The sequence below is a fragment of the Maylandia zebra genome, linkage group LG20, assembly GCF_041146795.1.
Source record: "Maylandia zebra isolate NMK-2024a linkage group LG20, Mzebra_GT3a, whole genome shotgun sequence".
NCBI classification, from domain to species: domain Eukaryota; kingdom Metazoa; phylum Chordata; class Actinopteri; order Cichliformes; family Cichlidae; genus Maylandia; species Maylandia zebra.
The window spans coordinates 19,580,459-19,599,282 of record NC_135186.1 but is presented as its reverse complement, the minus strand read 5'-3'; the positions used below and the strand labels follow the sequence as shown (position 1 = coordinate 19,599,282).

At 45.5% G+C, this 18,824-nt stretch overlaps 2 protein-coding genes across 4 annotated transcripts in view; both read right to left on the bottom strand.

Moving 5' to 3' along the window:
- Nucleotides 1-18,824, bottom strand: part of LOC101473498 (ephrin type-B receptor 2) — a 95,438-nt gene that overhangs the window by 9,487 nt on the left and 67,127 nt on the right. For all 3 annotated transcript variants that reach the window (XM_004570915.3, XM_076878704.1, XM_076878705.1), the window contains 4 exons: nucleotides 3,421-3,636; nucleotides 3,163-3,312; nucleotides 2,088-2,281; nucleotides 1,834-1,989 (listed from right to left, as the gene is read on the bottom strand). In XM_004570915.3, the coding sequence (XP_004570972.3) occupies nucleotides 1,834-1,989; nucleotides 2,088-2,281; nucleotides 3,163-3,312; nucleotides 3,421-3,636 (716 nt within the window). The remainder of the gene's footprint in view (nucleotides 1-1,833; nucleotides 1,990-2,087; nucleotides 2,282-3,162; nucleotides 3,313-3,420; nucleotides 3,637-18,824) is intronic.
- LOC143414407 (uncharacterized) lies at nucleotides 4,309-17,622 on the bottom strand. Its single transcript, XM_076878706.1, has 2 exons — nucleotides 16,267-17,622; nucleotides 4,309-16,070 (listed from the first exon to the last, which is right to left on the bottom strand). Exon 2 carries the CDS (start codon nucleotides 8,468-8,470, stop codon nucleotides 5,930-5,932), a length of 2,541 nt encoding a protein of 846 aa, XP_076734821.1. The 5' UTR covers nucleotides 8,471-16,070; nucleotides 16,267-17,622; the 3' UTR covers nucleotides 4,309-5,929.

Below are 18,824 nucleotides of genomic sequence, written 5' to 3'. Positions count from 1 at the left end.
AGCTCTTATGTGCTGTTGCACAATGGCACACACAGGTAGTTCAGGTAATCTCCTACCATAGACACCTCAGGACATTATAGTTGAACAGCAGAGCATTCTGACAATGGGTGACAAATTTAAAGCACACAAACGTGTAAATGTTCAAAGTAAATAAATAAATAAATAAAAATACAGGCAGCTGCCCGTGCTACCCTTCAGCTTCATAGTAGAAATACCTGTTGTATAAATGAGAAAATCCTAGGTGATTTTCAGGAAAGTTGAACCCTGACTTAACCTTGAGGTCAATATCATTAAGATTCAGACTCATCTGATACACCTAAGGTATTACATCACCTCATTTTTGAGTTATTGTATTCACAAACTTGGGTATGTGGGGCAGGCAGGCAGGCAGCAGAGCAATGCTTTTACAATTGAGGGATACAAATAAAATAAAAAGATAAGTTCAGTCCTGCTCATGTTGCTGACCTGTGAGATCCAAGTCTTACCCCTGAAAGTTTGGACAGCCTAATAGACATGCTCATGTTTGATTTCTTTGGAAGTTTAAGGCCCATGGTCCATGAGGGGCGATTGTGGCTCAAGAGGGAGTTCGCCTTGTAATCGGAAGGTTGCCGGTTCGAGCCCTGGCTTGGACAGTCTCGGTCGTTGTGTCCTTGGGCAGTCCTTGGCGGTGGCGCCAGTGTCTGGCAGCCTCGCCTCTGTCAGTGCGCCCCAGGGTGGCTGTGGCTACAATGTAGCTTGCCATCACCTGTGTGTGAATGGGTGGATGACTGGATGTGTAAAGCGCTTTGGGGTCCTTAGGGACTAGTAAAACGCTATACAAAATACAGGCCATTTAACATGGTGGCAAATATTAAGTGCTTATTTTAATTTTTGTTGGCAAAGCCTCATAATTTTATTACCATATCTTTAATTATTATTATTATATATCAGTTTAGAATCCTCACTCTTACTTTTATGTCCTTATAAAGAGAGGCCTCCACTTATATCAACGAGCTTCTTCAGCCTTACTCTCCAAACCGTCATGTCATACCATTATGGGGATCCTTCGCGATCCCCATAATGGTATGACATCATAGAACAACTGCCTGAATACCTGCTTCTCCACAACATGGAAGCTCATCTCAACCAAGCTGAGTAGACACATGAGTCAATATGTAAGGACACCTGAGAAAGGTATTGGAAATAACACCACAGAGCCAAAGCGACAGCTCCTGGTTGGCAGAGCAGTACACAAGGATTCTTAGACCAGTACCAACATGAGCAGTGCCAAGTTTGACTACAAACACCATCAAGGCATGGAGACATCAGTAGGTCCCTGAATGCACGCTGTTGTATCTGGCACAAAGAGATTAGCAACAGATTCTTTAAGTCCCAACTTTTCTGAACCATTTTTCCTTTGCGGCAGGGCATATTTTCCCGCTGAAAGAGGCCATAGCCATTAGGGAATACTGTTTCCGTGAATACGTTTCTGTTTCTTTCAGATTACATTAAAGCAATTACTAACAGTTAAACACTGAAATGACAGGTGAGATACTATTTTTCAACTATTAATGAGTCCACAGTAACTTAACGAGTAACAACATTTATAATGTAGTTTCACTGGTCTGGCCCATTTAAGATCACTTAAGATCAAAGTAGGGTGTACAGTTTGTGTACATGGTCTGCAACAATGCTTAGGTAGGTAGTAGGTAGTAATATCCACATAGATGGCAAGGTCCAAGGTTTCCCTCACTCAAATCCTTACACTTCCCCATTGTTGCCGCATTCTAACTCATCAGCTAGTGTGTGCACGTGAGACCTCTGTTTTTGATATAAGAAAAGTATCTAACATACTCCATGGTCATTTGAGACACCACATCAAAGCTGGTGAAGCCTTCACTGGTGAAATTCTCCTTGTACTGGCCCATTTTTATGGCATCCAGCCACTCATCGATGGTGCTGAAAGAGGAGAAATCTGGAGTGCTGCGATCAAGCAGAGCTAAATGAACACTAAATGGTGGATAGAAAAAGACAAAAGAACTAGAAGTTAAAAAGATGATTGGGTGTCAGCAACTCTCAGCGTGAAATAATTGTTCTTCCTGTCATACCTTGATGACAATGGTGTCATGGCCTTCAGGCTGTTGGGATTGCGGATCATCTTATCCAGTGTGCTGACAATCTGGCTGAATTTGGGTCGGTTGTTGCGATCTTTCTGCCAGCAGTCAAGCATTAGCTGATGTAGTGCACTAGGACAATCCATAGGGGGTGGCAACCTGTAGTCCTGCTCTATGGCATTGATTACCTAAAACAATTTGCATGAAAACTCATGGTTAAAACAAAAGTCTTGGAATAAGGTGCAAAATGTAAATAAAAACTGAATGCATTCAGATCATAATTCTGATTGCAAAAAGCTGACAAACAGGACAGGATTTAAAAAGAAAAAAGAAATGACTTGCAAATCTGATAAACTGATATATTATTCTCATAGCAAATGTTTAAACTGAGAAAATGTACTATTTTAAGAAAAAGAGCCATTTGGAATCTCAAATAAGTTGGGACATGGACATGTTTAACACTGTGTAGTATGAGGTTGCCACGGAGGTCACCACCTTTATGGACAGAGTAAATCATTACAGACCTCCAAACTTCACGTGGCCTTCAGATTAGCTCAACAACAGTGCATAGAGAGCTTCATGGGTTTGAAAACAGCATCGGATCCAGAGGCCTACAGCACGCCACCACCAGACTCTAGAGTAGTGGAGATGTGTTTTCTGGAGTGACAAATCACGTGTCTCCATCTGGCAATCTGATGGATGCCTCTGGTTTGAGCAATTGCCATGAGAACAGTACTTATCTAACTGTATTGTGTCAAAGCTTAAAATTTGGTGGCGGAGCGATGGGGTTGTTTTTCAGGAGTAAGTAGTGTGCATCAAGGTTTATTTAGTTCGTTCACATTTCTCATTTCTCTGCGACGTGCTGATTTCAGGGTACAATTTCAGTCACAAAAGATTTTCTCTGACTGACTACAGAAGCAATAATGGGCCGTTATCACATTCTTTTGGCAGTAAATTGAAACTACTTAACTGAAACTGCTAAGCCCAAGGGAACAACTACCACTACCTGGCAGTTTATCATTGTTTATCTTAAACACAAATACCAGTAATTTTAAAGGGCTTTACTCACATCTTGATTACTCATGTCCCAGTAGGGCCTCTCTCCATATGACATCACCTCCCACATGACTATGCCATAGCTCCAGCAGTCACTTGAGGAGGTGAACTTCCTGTACTGAATGGCCTCTGGTGCTGTCCACCTGATGGGAATCTTTCCCCCCTAAGAAGAAGAAGAAGTTCATTTATGACAGAATTTATAATACAATTTGAAGTATTATAAATGAAATGTACTGAATGAAGGTCTCCATAGTCACTGATAAGGACTCACCAGAGCACTGGTGTAAGTGGGGTCTGAAGTATCCTCTTCAAGGAAACGTGACAGGCCAAAGTCAGACACTTTGCACACTAGGTTGCTGTTGACCAAGATGTTCCTCGCTGCCAGGTCTCGATGGACATAGTTCATGTCACACAAGTATTTCATTCCTGCTGCAATGCCGCGCAACATTCCCACCAGCTGTATCACTGTGAACTGGCCATCATTTTGCTTTCAAGAAAACAACATCAAATTAGTGTAAATTAATGTAAATTCACTCCACAAAAATCACATGTGCTGACTCTCCAAACATCACAGGTTGTTATAAAACTAATTGGAAAAAAACACTGGACTCTTTTGGATAAATGTCTGAGCATTATGTCTCAACCACTCTGCCTGCTTCCATGTGCAGCCTTTTTCAGATATTAAACTGTACAAATTCTCTTGAAAAAGAGAGTACCAGGGTACCAGGTTCTACAGGGAGTGCAGAATTATTAGGCAAGTTGTATTTTTGAGGAATAATTTTATTATTGAACAACAACCATGTTCTCAATGAACCATGTTCTCAATGAACCCAAAAAAACTCATTAATATCAAAGCTGAATGTTTTTGGAAGTAGTTTTTAGTTTGTTTTTAGTTTTAGCTATTTTAGGGGGATATCTGTGTGTGCAGGTGACTATTACTGTGCATAATTATTAGGCAACTTAACAAAAAACAAATATATACCCATTTCAATTATTTATTTTTACCAGTGAAACCAATATAACATCTCCACATTCACAAATATACATTTCTGACATTCAAAAACAAAACAAAAACAAATCAGCGACCAATATAGCCACCTTTCTTTGCAAGGACACTCAAAAGCCTGCCATCCATGGATTCTGTCAGTGTTTTGATCTGTTCACCATCAACATTGCGTGCAGCAGCAACCACAGCCTGTTTTTCTTGAAGGATGCAGACGTCTTCCTGTACCACTGCTTGAAGAAGGTGTCTTCCAGAAACTGGCAGTAGGACTGGGAGTTGAGCTTGACTCCATCCTCAACCCGAAAAGGCCCCACAAGCTCATCTTTGATGATACCAGCCCGAACCAGTACTCCACCTCCACCTTGCTGGCGTCTGAGTCGGACTGGAGCTCTCTGCCCTTTACCAATCCAGCCACGGGCCCATCCATCTGGCCCATCAAGACTCACTCTCATTTCATCAGTCCATAAAACCTTAGAAAAACCAGTCTTGAGATATTTCTTGGCCCAGTCTTGACGTTTCAGCTTGTGTGTCTTGTTCAGTGGTGGTCGTCTTTCAGCCTTTCTTACCTTGGCCATGTCTCTGAGTATTGCACACCTTGTGCTTTTGGGCACTCCAGTGATGTTGCAGCTCTGAAATATGGCCAAACTGGTGGCAAGTGGCATCTTGGCAGCTGCACGCTTGACTTTTCTCAGTTCATGGGCAGTTATTTTGCGCCTTGGTTTTTCCACACGCTTCTTGCGACCCTGTTGACTATTTTGAATGAAACGCTTGATTGTTCGATGATCACGCTTCAGAAGCTTTGCAATTTTGAGACTGCTGCATCCCTCTGCAAGATATCTCACTATTTTTGACTTTTCTGAGCCTGTCAAGTCCTTCTTTTGACCCATTTTGCCAAAGGAAAGGAAGTTGCCTAATAATTATGCACACCTGATATAGGGTGTTGATGTCATTAGACCACACCCCTTCTCATTACAGAGATGCACATCACCTAATATGCTTAATTGGTAGTACAATCATGTTTTGACAGCCACGTAAAGTAACATGGCAAGGTCAGCTCTAGCACACACACACACACACACACCACAAAACACACCTCATGGTCTCCATTATCAAATTCAAATTCAAATTTTATTTGTCACACACACACAACCATACACAGTATGACATGGGGGTGAAATGCTTGTAGCTGTACAATGCCCGACCATTAAATGACAGAAGAAAAGTTTTACAATATTTACAATTACAGTTTACTACAAAAATTTACAAATGAACTTAGGAATTTACAGTAAAGAATGTGCAAATTTCAGAAGAGATTATAAAGTTTATAAAGATTATAAATTATAGGAATTATAGGATTATAGGAAATGTGTGGTGGTGCGTGTGGTGATGTGTGTGAGAGTCCAGTCTTATAGTGACGTGTTTGGGAGAGTCCAGTCCTACACCTGGTTCAGGCCCCGAATAGCCTGGGGGAAGAAGCTCCTCCTCATTCTCTCTGTTTTGGCCTTAAGGGAGCGGAAGCGCTTCCCAGACCTCAACAGTGAGAAGAGTCCATTGTTGGGATGGGAGAGGTCCATCATAATCTTCCTAGCTTTGGACTTGCACCGCTTGGTGTAGATGGACAGCAGGTCAGGGAGCTCTGATTGAATGATGCGTTCGGCTGAGCGCACCACTCTTTGCAGATCTCGTCTGTCCTGCTTGGTGCTGTTCCCAAACCAGGTGCAGATGTTTGCCGTCAGGACGCTCTCGATGGTGCAGGAGTAGAAGTTCTTGAGCACCTTCAGTGGCAGATGGAAGTCTCTAAGTCTTCTTTTTTTTTCTTTTTTCTAAGTCTTCTGAGGAAGAAGAGACACTGACGGGCTTTCTTAACCAGGGAGTTGATGTGGCAGGACCATGACAGGTCCTGAGTGATGTGGACACCCAGGTATCGGAAACTGTCCACTCTCTCCACTGGCGTGCCACTGATGATGAGGGGTTTGTAATTCCTCGTCTGCTTTGTAGTGAAGTCCACGATCAGCTCCTTAGTCTTGCTGATGTTTAGGAGGAGGTTATTCTCCTGGCACCAGGTCTCCAGGTTCCTAATCTCCTCCAGGTAGGCCGTCTCGATGTTGTCGGAGATCAGGCCCACAACAGCAGTGTCGTCAGCAAACTTGACAATGGAGGTGGTGTCTGATGTGGCTACACAGTCATAAGTGTACAGTGAGTACAGCAGGGGGCTTAAAACACAGCCCTGAGGCACTCTAGTGCTGAGTGAGATGGAGGGGGAGACTTGTTTTCCCACCCTCACTGATTGGGGTCTGTCTGTGAGGAAGTTGAGGATCCACTGACACAGTGACGAGCTGAGTCCTAGATCCATCAACTTGGTGAAAAGCTTAGAGGGAATTATTGTGTTGAATGCTGAACTGTAATCCACGAACAGCATCCTAACATAATTCCCTCTGCCAGTGTCCAGGTGACTCAGGGATGTGTGGAGCAGGTGAGATATGGCATCGTCTGTGGAACGATTAGTCTGGTAAGCAAACTGAAGTGAGTTGATGGTGGCAGGAAGTGAAGAAGTAATGTGATCTCTCACCAGTCTTTCAAAACACTTCATCACAATTGAAGTCAGTGCTACTGGACGGTAGTCATTGTGGCAAGCGGGCTGTTGTTTCTTTGGAACAGGAACAATAATGGACTGTTTGAAGCACGTGGGAACCACAGCTTGGGCCAGGGAGAGGTTGAAGATCTCCGTGAACACCGGTGCTAGCTGGTCAGCGCAGGCTCTAAGGACCCGGCCAGGGATTGCATCTGGTCCTGCTGCCTTCCTGGTGTTCACCCTCCTGAAGGTGTTCCTCACGGCATGCTCTGTGATGACAAATGCATTTTCTTCACTGGTGCACTCCGAGCGCGCACAGCCGTTTGTTGTTTTAATTGCTGCAGTGTCGAAGCGAGCATAAAACGTGTTCAGCTCATCAGCCAGTGAAGCATCGGCATTCATCATTGAAGAAGCTGGTCGTTTATAGTCCGTTATAGTCCGCAGTCCTTTCCACAGGCTCCTAGAGTCGCACTGTCGTAGTTGTGACTTTAGTTTTTCCCCGTAGCTCCGCTTTGCCTTTCTGACCGCGCTGCGTACGTTGTAGGACGCAGCCTTGTATAGGTCCATATTACCGGAGACGAGCCCTTCATTGTAGGCAGCGGTGCGTGATCTCAGAGCGTCGCGGATGTTTTTATCCACCCACGGCTTCTGGTTGGGAAACGTTCGGATGATAGTTCTTTCTGCTGTGTCGTCTGCTAGTTTCCCGATAAATCCCACAACCGCTTCCGTAAATATGTTGATGTCATCAGAGCTGCGCCAAAACATGTCCCAGTCTGCGTCATCCAGTGTGTCCTGCAGCGCCACTGATTGGTCCGTCCAGCGAGCGACCTCCCTCCTGATTGGTGGTTGCTGCTTTAGCCTTTGTTTGTAAGCAGGCATGAGGAAGATGGCGGCATGGTCCGATTTTCCAAATGCCGGCAGGGGCTGAGCCTTGTAACAGTTCTTGAACGGGGTGTAGCAGTGGTCTAATGTCCTAGTGCCCCGGGTGGGGCAGTTGATGTGCTGGTGAAGGTTGAGAAATGTCCGTTTGAGATTCACTCTGTTAAAATCTCCCATAACAATGAGTGCGGCATCTTGGTGGAGTGTTTGTTGATGTGTGAGAGCCTCATGTAGCTCACATAAGGCAGTGTCCGAGTCCGCGTGAGGTGGAATGTAAACAGTGCAGGCAATGACCGTAGTGAATTCCCGAGGGAGATAGAAAGGGCGACATTTAACGATCAAAAGCTCCAGATTGGGCGAGCAAGAGCGTGTGAGTGGGGAGATGTTTGTGCTGTCGCACCATCTGTTGTTCACCATCAAACACACTCCACCACCTCTTTTCTTCCCCGACTCCATTGTCCTGTCCATGTGGTAAACCGGAAAGAACCTCGTCGGCTGCACGGCGTGGTCTGGTATCGCTGGGTTCAGCCAAGTCACGGTGAAGCAGAGGAGGTTGCAGTCCCGAATGTCTCTCTGGAACTTGATTCTGGCTCTGAGGTCATCAAGCTTGTTCTCGATGGATTGAACATTGGCTAGCAGGATACTGGGCATGGGTTCGCGGTGTGCGCGAGCCCGTAGCCTGTTCCTGATGCTGGCTCTTTTACCTCGAGGCCGTCGCTTAGGGTCGCGTCCTTTGTTCTCTCTCAGGATCTCCTTTGGCCAGGTTGGGTCCGGAGTTAAACATGGTGAAATGTTTGTGTATTGTAGACCAATAGAAACCAAAGTGTCTCTGCTGTAGCAAATTTGTGTGTTTTGCATGATGCCCATGCAAGATTATGGCAGATATAGCAAAAAGTGACGAAAAACTGCAAAAAGTGGAGAAGTTGGGGCAGAGCATCCAGCACGGCAGCCGACCTCACCGGCACCATTTTGTTCAAGCAGATAAGACAATTAGCAGATAAGAAGAAACAACATGCACCAGGAGATGCAGTGTAAATGGTATATGGACTGATTCTTATATAGACTTAGACTTAGAGACTTAGAGCTTTCTTTTGTTCTTGTGCAATTTCTTGCACAGCAAAATTGGGTAGCAGGACCACAAAGGTGCAAAAGTAAGAAGAAGAGAAACCAATATACAACGAGGGGGAAAAATATACCGCTTTTCTACTCTCCCAGAGCACTCGGACTTGCCCAAGGTTATTTGGCATGACAGACTGGGGGAGCCAGAGATCAAACCACGAATCTTCTGATGAGCAGATGACCTGGTCGACCTCCTGAGCTACAGCCACCCAAAAGTGGATGGCAGTCTGATTCCTGCCTATCAAGGCTAGCTATTAAGACGTGAAACATCAAACCCTTCCTGGTGGGAAAGGAGGTTCAAGGTTCAAGAGGTTCAAGAGGTTGAGAGATACAGGTTGGGCTCACATTAAGGCAAGCATTGAGCTCTGGAACCAGCCTCCTGGGGATTGGACTCTGTTCCAGTCTAGAGTTGCTCTTGGTATTCTTTTCACTTTTGAGACACTTTGGTTCAGGGGATAGGTCCTGACTGTCATTTGCACTTATGTGCCAAACAACAGATATTATTATTCTTATAAATAGTATTGTTATTATTATAACCCAACCTTCTTACAGTCACTGACTGGGATGATTGAGGGTGCTCCATTTGGTGACTCTGTTGTCCTACTGAACTAGAGAACTGGAGGGAGCTGATCAAGAACAACGACCTGTCTGATTTGGACTTAAGTGGTGTTTCGTGTTTGGACTTCTGTGCAAATCACAGTTTGTCCATAACGTAGACCATGTTTAAACATAAGGATGTGTCTAGGTGCACGTGGCACCAAGACACCCTAGGCCAGAGATATATGTTCTGGATAATTGGCTAATAGACGGGAGCTGAGCTGCCATCTCATCACGACCTGGTAGTGAGCTGGATCAGGTAGTGGGGGAGAGGATTCTGGACCTAGTACACCCAAACATGTTGTGGTGGGAATGGGAATGCTGGGAATGCCTGGCAGAGACCCTGGTACAGCAGATCTTCAACTCCCACCTCCAGCAGAACTTGACATTGAGTCCAAATGAACCATATTCTGCACGTGTGTTGCTAAGGTTGCTGCAAGGAGCTGTGTGAAACAAGGTGGTTGGTGCCTGTCAGGGTTGTAATCCTCAAACCAGATAGTGGGCATTGGAGATGAAGGGAGCCATCAAGTTGTAGAAGGTTAGCCTGTGGGACTTCAGAGGCAACTGATGAGCACTGGTAGGAAAAAATGAAGCAAATACTCAGGTGTGGGAAGAGTTTGTGAGGCCATGGAACAACACTTTCTGAAGTGACCGTCAGATGACTCAGGCGGGTACTGTATTCACATTGTGTAGAGTGCGAGTGGGGTGCTTCTGACCTTAGGCATTGTTGGGGAGTAACGGAATACATGTACCGCCGTTACGTATTTAAATATACATGTACCGTCGTTATGTATTTAAAATACAAAATATGTATTCCATTACAGTTACCGTTTAAAAAGGAGGTATTTAGAATACAGTCACTTTGTTGAAATAAATGGATTACACGGCGGTACTTTCCTGTTTCATATTTTGGCGGGTCAGGACTGTTTGGGTTTTGTTTGACAGCTATGTTCTGTTGCTCCAGGCAGCAGCGTTACGGTTGCCATGGTTACAGGGTGATGCTCTCTCTCTGCGCCTTTTTGTTGTTGTTGTTGTGCTAAGCTAATAGGCAGAATGCTACAGGCATAGCTCTAAAGAATGTAGCATCATAGACAGTGTAGTTTGTGCTGCAGGGAGAATGGACTGCCATACACGTTATGTGTCTGTGAGCAAGAGGAGGGAGTTGTTATCGAGAGCTGGAGCTGGAAGCATGTAAATATAATAATAACCACTGCAGCCAAGAAGAGTGCCTGACGAGCCCAGTTGTAAGTACACTATTAAGACTCGACTGTACACCGTGTTCATGTTTTCCTCCGAAACAATAAGTTCAGTTGGAGCAGCCTTTCAATGCCTCTCTCTGTCTCTCGCCTCTCTCTGTCTCTCGCAAGCAAAGTTGACCCAGACAACAAAGTAAAGCTATTTTTCGACTACGAGCCCGACACGGAACCCGCCGTATTAGCCAGAAGTCTCTTTACTACGCTTCGGAGCAGCGGACCTTCAGTAATAGTAATAAATCACACAGCAATAGTACACATGTAGTTGTAGATGATCCAAGATGGCGCCGCGTATGGATGCCCTGGTGCTTCAGTGCGTTACTTCTGTTTTGTTTTTGTGCATAACTTCTGTGTCTGGGCACTCCTCTGGATATTCTTATACCAGAGAAGAGCTTCTTAACTACAGGACTACAACACCTGTGGATTTACTTCCAATATTTGTCGCATCTGCGGCAGATTTACTGCAGACTCTGATCAGGAAAGTGAGACGCCGAAAGAGAGGCAAGCGAGCCGGCGCACTCGTGCGTCTGAGGAGACGTGGACTGCGAACTGCTCTTCCTGGGATCTTCCTTTCCAATGTACGCTCACTCAGGAATAAAATAGACGAGCTGGCCCTGATGAGAAGCATGAACAGAGACTTTGCCTCCTCCTGTGTCTTATGTTTTACGGAGTCGTGGCTCTGTGAGGACATCCCGGACAGCGCGCTCAAGCTTGAGGGCTTTCATCTGCTGCGCGCGGACCGGCAGGCCTCTCTCTCTGGTAAGACCAAAGGTGGAGGTGTCTGCTTCTACATTAATAGTGGCTGGTGCACAGATGTAACAGTGATTGCTCAGCACTGCTCTTCCTCTCTGGAATACCTTTTTATTCACTGCAAACCGTTTTATTCTCCGCGGGAGTTTGCTTCATTCATCCTGGCCGCTGTTTACATCCCGCCAGATGCCGATGCGCAGGCAGCTCAGTGCGCACTCGCGGAGCAGATACTGCACATGGAGTGGACATTCCCGGACTCTCTCATCATTGCTCTTGGGGACTTTAACAAAGCCAATCTGAGCCATGAGCTTCCCAAATACAAGCAGTATATTAAATGCCCGACCAGAGAGGAGAGGACATTAGACCGCTGTTACAGCACGATCAGCGGGGCCTATCGTGCGGTGCCCCGCGCTTCACTCGGACTTTCTGACCACGTCATTGTAATGATAACAGCAAATCCTTATTTGCCTAGTATCATGTTTTATGTTGTTAATACTCCTAGACTGTAGGGGGAGCTAGAGAGCAACGGGAGTTACCTCGGAGTAGACTGTGATGGCGAAGCTTTGTTTACATGTGAACCACAGTTCGATAAAATACCTTCTCTTCAAGTAATGGTGTCATTCTTAAGAACCCATAACAACATAAAGAAGACATGGTGTCAGAAGATGGACTTGAAGAAAGGTAACGGACTACAATATAGCAGTACCGACGGATCAGCTTAGCAGTGAACGCAGTGAAAGCATGGACGGCTTACACCCACCACCGATTCTTCAGTTGACTGGAAATGTGGCTGAAAATTGGAGAAGATTTAAGCAACGTTTCACGTTGTACCTATCAGCAATTGGACTTGACGAGGCAAGTGATAAAAAGCAAGCGTCAGTGTTTTTGCATATAGTGGGTGATAAGGCACTGGAAGTCTATAATAACTTCACGTTTACTGATGGTGACGGAATGAAGCTGAATAAAATAATGGAGAAGTTTGAGGCTTACTGCATACCTAAGAGAAATGTGACATTTGAGAGGCACAGATTCTTCACATGTGTACAGAAGACAGGGGAGACAATAGATCAGTATGTCACAGAGCTGCAGAACAGGAGTAAAACATGTGAATTTGGAGGACTGACAGACTCTTTGATAAAAGACAGACTTGTGTGCGGGATTCCAGACAACGGTCTGAGAGAGAGGCTACTGAGAGAGGAAAATCTTGACCTGGAAAAAGCATTAACACTGTGCAGAGCAGCTGAAACAGTGAGGGCACAAGCTAAAGAACTGCTTAGTGACAGCTGCAGAGTGGATGCTGTGAATAAGAACACACACAGAGTCAAAAAGGAGAGTGCTGCCGCTGAAATGAAACTGCAATTGAAATCGCCAGCAAACAGGGACAGAAAAGAAAAGACTTGTGGTCGCTGCGGAATGCAACATCCTCCTAAAAAATGTCCAGCATATGGGAAAAGATGCAATACATGTAACAAAAATAACCATTATGCTAGGTGCTGCAAAGCTCAAACCCTGAAACAAAGTGCAGTCCATACTGTGGATGAAGAAGACACAGAGGAACTCTATGTAGCTGCAGTGACAGACAATAAGACAGGTGAAAAGGACTGGATAATGACACTGTGAATGACACACTCATGACAGTCAAGCTGGATACTGGAGCTCAAGTGAATGTCATATCAGAAGCAGAGTTCAAGAAAATCAGACCTAGACCTAAAATGCATGCAACGAAGGTGAAAGTGAGTGGATACTCAGGTGCAGAAATACCTGTGAAAGGAAAATGCATGGTTAAAGTGACACACAAAGACAAGGAGCACACGCTAACATTCATTGTGGTACCGAAGACTGTGCAGCCTATACTAGGGTTACATGCCTGTGAGAGTCTGAACCTAGTGAAAAGAGTGCTCGTTGTGGAAACTGATGATGACATGGACTATAATGAGTTGATGAAGGAATATGGTGACCTATTTCAGGGACTTGGTTGCCTTGCTGGAGAACACACAATCAGAGTCAATGATATCGCTGTGCCATTGAGAGCATCCTCACTGGATGCATCACCACCTGGTATGGCAACAGCACCGCCTACAACTGCAAAGCTCTCCAGCGAGTAGTGCGGTGCTCTGAACGGATAATTGGAGGTGAGCTTCCCTCCCTCCAAGACATCTACAGGAAGCGGTGCCTGAGGAAAGCGGGGAGGATCATCAAGGACTCCAGTCACCCCAGCCATAAACTGTTCAGACTGCTTCCATCAGGAAGGAGGTTCTGCAGCATCCGGTCCCGTACCAGCAGACTGAGAGACAGCTTTTTCCATCAGGCCATCAGACTGCTGAACACGTCATAGACACCTCAGCTTCACTACTGGAACTTCAACATTATGCACTCCATACTGTATATAAATGCCACTTGTTTTGCACATATTCAACTCTGTATATTTTATATATTTTATTATTATTATTATTATTTTATTTTATTTTTTTACTATTTAATTTGTAAAAATGTGTATACACACACACACACACACACACACACACACACACACACACACACACACACACACACACACACACACGTAGGAAAATATTTAGTATACACATCCAGAAATGCATACACTATTATATATTGTACATATATTTATTAGTTTCAGGTTGGCCATTCTTGTATTTTGCTCGTTTGTGTTGTTGTGTTTGCACATCTCTGTTGCTTGTGGGGCTCGCACACAAGAATTTCACTCGCATGTGCTGTGCCAGTGTGCCTGCACATGTGATGTGACAATAAAAAGTGATTTGATTTGATTTGAAAGTGTAACACCAGTCATTCATCCATGCCGCAAAGTACCTACAAAAGCCACTGAAAGCTGAGTTGGACAGGATGGAAAACCTGGAAGTGATTGAAAAGATCGATGAACCAACGGAGTGGGTGAGTTCTCTTGTTATTGTGGAGAAAAAGACTGGAAAGCTCAGAGTTTGCATGGATCCTAGAGATCTGAATAGAGCAATAAAGAGAGAACATTTCAAACTACCTACAAGAGAAGAGATAATGTTACAGTTTGCAAAAGCGAAGTACTTTAGCAAGCTAGATGCTTCATCAGGATTTTGGCAACTGAAGCTGGACGAAGCAAGTTCAAAACTGTGCACGTTCAACAGCCCATTTGGCAGGTACAGATTCCGGCGACTGCCGTTTGGCATTGCTTCAGCACCTGAGGTGTATCACAAAACAATACACATGATCTATGAACACCTGGAGGGAGTCGACACGTCAATGGATGACATCATTGTGTGGGGTAGCACAAAAGCTGAACATGACATGAGACTGAGAAATGTTCTTGAAGCAACCAGAAAAGCCAATCTGAAGCTGAACAAAGAGAAATGTCAGCTTGGGGCGAAGGAACTGACATTCGTTGGAGATATCCTGAGCAGTGAAGGCATCAGACCAGATCCTCAAAAGGTGTCTGCAATTGAAAACATGCCGAGGCCGCAATGCAAGAAAGATGTGCAGAGTGAAAAGAGAATCGAATGGGAGTGGAATCATGAACATGAGAAAGCATGGCGTGACTTGAAAGATCTGCTTACAAAGGAACCAGTTCTGAAGTTTTATGATCCAATGAGACCTATTAAGATCTCATCAGATGCATCACAGAGTGGGCTTGGAGCTGTTCTTCTGCAGAAGTATGATGAGTGGCAGCCTGTTGCATATGCATCGCGATCCATGACAGACGCAGAGACAAGATATGCACAGATTGAAAAAGAACTGCTCAGCATAACGTACGCCTGTGAGAGATTTCACCAGTTTGTGTCTGGGCAGGCCATCAGTGTTGAAACTGACCACAAGCCACTGATAGCATTGTTCCAAAAACCACTAAATGACTGTCCACTGAGAATCCAAAAAATGATGATCCGGCTGCAACGTTACATGCTTAACGTGATGTACACACCTGGCAAGTTGATGTACACAGCTGACACATTATCCCGAGCTGTTGATCCGAATGAGCCAGCGAACGCCAAGATGGATGATGATGTAAGAGCATATGTGAGCATGGTCACAAGTGCACTTCCTGTTGCAGAAGGGAAGATGGAGCTCATCAGAACGGAGACAAGCAAAGATGGAACGTTACAAGCACTGCGCAAAACCATCATAGATGGATGGCCCAGCTGTAAGCAAAACTGCTCACCTGTTATTCAAGAGTACTGGAACTGCAGAGCAGAACTGTCTGTAGTGCATGATGTGGTGTTCAAGGGAAGTAAAATTGTCATCCCAAAGAGGAGAGATGCTCAAAAAGATACACGCAGGGCATCTAGGCATGGAAAAATGTAAAAGGAGAGCACGTGAGGTGATGTCTGACATATCAAGCAAGCAATCCTGCCGAGCCACTAAAGCCGCACCCAGTGCCAGACCGACCATATCAGAAAGTGGGGGCTGACCTCTTTGTGTCTGGAGGAAAGGACTATATTGTGGTCACAGACTACTACTCTTTGTATCCGGAAGTATGTAGACTGCAAACAACAACAGCAGAGGCTGTAATCACCTCTATGAAAGCTGTATTTGCACGACACGGTGTGCCAAGTGAAGTGTTCACAGACAATGGACCACAATTCTCCAATATTAGGTTTGGACAGTTTGCCAAAGAATGGGACTTTGTTCACACAACATCAAGCCCGCACTACCCACAATCTAATGGACTAGTGGAAAAGTCCGTCCAAACAGTGAAGAGGCTGATGAGTAAGGCGAGAGACAGTGGTGCTGACTTCTACCAAAGCCTGCTAGTATACCGCACAACGCCACTTGAGTGTGGTATGTCACCAGCACAGCTTCTTATGGGACGACGCCTGAGATCAAACCTGCCCATTCAGGATAATCTGCTTAAAACAAAAGAGGGAAACAGCGTGAAGAAGTTTAAGGAGCAACAAAAAGCAAAGCAGAAGTTCTATTATGACAGAGGAACAAAACACCTACCTGAACTGCATGCTGGGGATCAAGTGAGATTCAAAGACAAATCCAACGCATGGGCACAGAAAGCGACTGTTCTAAGGAAAGATCAGCCACGATCATACATCATTCAGACAGAAGATGGAGCTATGCTGCGAAGAAATCGCCGAGATCTTATTAAGGGACCAGTAGTAGTGGAGCAGAGGTTGGAGGCTGCTGAACAACCCCAACACACACATGAGACACTATCACCTGAAACACCTACACATACACAAGAACAAACACTGAGAAGATCTGTAAGACAAGTAAAGCCACCTATGAGACTGATCGAACAGATGTAATGTGTTGACATGTTGTTTGGAAGATGATGTCATAGTATCTATGCAAGTTTCACTATGTTTGGTTACTAGTGTTGAATGGACCATAATTGTTGAAAACTAGTTGTGTTGTTAACGTTACTTTGATAAAGCCTGGTTTAACAAGTAAAAAACAAATAGAGACTGTTTATGTTTGTGAAAGTAGGTATGTTATTTTATTGTTGAAAAAAAAGGAAGACGTAATGATAACAACAAATCCTTATTTGCCTAGTATCATGTTTTATGTTGTTAATACTCCTAGACTGTAGGGGGAGCTAGAGAGCAACGGGAGTTACCTCGGAGTAGACTGTGATTCTTAAAAACCCATAACAACATAAAGAAACAAGACAGTCATGATCCACCTAATCCCCGCGTACAGACAGAGGCTGAAGCTCTCCAAACCTGTCGTGAGGACCAAAAAACTGTGGAGCAACGAGGCTGTGGAGGAGCTTCGCACGTGTTTGGAGTCTACAGACTGGGACACAATGAAGGCTGCTTCTAACAGCTTGGATGAGTTTACGGACACTGTCCATCCATCCATCCATTCGCTTCCGCTTATCCTTTTTCAGGGTCGCGGGGGGCGCTGGAGCCTATCCCAGCTGTCATAGGGCGAGAGGCGGGGTACACCCTGGACAGGTCGCCAGTCTGTCGCAGGGCCAACACACAGGGACAGACAACCATTCGCACTCACTTTCATTCACACATTCACACCTAGTGACAATTTGGATTATTCAATTAACCTATCCCCACAAGCTGCATGTCTTTGGACGGTGGGAGGAAGCCAGAGTACCCAGAGAGAACCCACGCAAACACGGGGAGAACATGCAAACTCCACACAGAAAGGCCCCAGCCTGATGTTGGAATTGAACTCAGGACCTTCTTGCTGTGCGGCAACAGTGCTAACCACCGTGCCACCGTGCTGCCTGGTTTACGGACACTGTCACCTCCTATATCCACTTCTGTGAGGACAGCATTGTGCCATCACACACCATAGTGAGTTATAACAATGACAAACCCTGGTTTACTCTTAAACAGCTGTGGCTGGAAAAGAGAAAGGCGTTCAGAAGCGGAGACAGGGACTGCTACAGAGAGGCCAAGTACAGGTTCACTAAAGAAGTGGACGTTGCTAAACACCAGCACCAGAAGATGCAGCAGCAGATCTCAGAGAATGACTCGGCCTCTGTGTGGAAAGGTTTTAGGAATATCACCAACTACAAGCCTAAAACCCCCCACTCCACTGATGACTTGCTCTTGGCCAACACCCTCAACGACTTTTACTGCCGTTTTGACGAGCCATCAGGCAGCCTTCACACCTCCAACGGCCCCAACAATAGAGACACTTTGGACACTCATTCCCCCACCTCTCCCACCTCCATAGAGCCATCACCACCTTCAAACACTTCACCTACAACACCCCCCTCCTCACCCCACACAAAAGAGGATTTCACACCACCTCCTCCCACCACAACTCTTTATATTCCTGAAGAAGGTGTGAGGAAGCAGTTTAAGAGTCTGAATGCTCGAAAAGCTCCCGGCCCAGACGGTGTGTCTCCTGCCACCCTCAGACACTGTGCAAACGAGCTGGCCCCAGTGTTTTCTGGCATTTTCAACTCCTCACTGCAGGCATGTCATGTGCCTGCCTGCTTCAAGTCCTCTACCATAATCCCTGTCCCCAAGAAACCTAGGATCACTGGACTAAATGACTACAGACCCGTGGCTCTGACATCTGTGGTCATGAAGTCTTTTGAGCGCCTGGTTCTCTCCTATCTCAAGACCCTCACGGCCCCCCTCCTGGACCCCCTGCAGTTTGCATACAGAGCCAACAGGTCTGTAGATGACGCCATCAACATGGCCCTACACTTCATCCTGCAGCATCTGGACTCCCCAGGAACCTACGCCAGGATCCTGTTTGTGGACTTCAGCTCTGCCTTCAATACCATCCTTCCAGACCATCTCCGAGGCAAGCTTTCCCAGATGAATGTGCCTGATCCCATCTGCCGGTGGATCACTGACTTCCTGACGGACAGGAAACAGCATGTGAGGCTGGGAAAGAATGTCTTGGACTCCCGGACCATCAGCACCGGCTCCCCTCAGGGCTGTGTTCTTTCTCCCCTGCTCTTCTCCCTGTATACTAACTGCTGCACCTCCACCCACCAGTCTGTCAAGCTAATCAAGTTTGCAGATGACACCACCGTTATTGGACTCATCTCGGACGGGGATGAGTCTGCC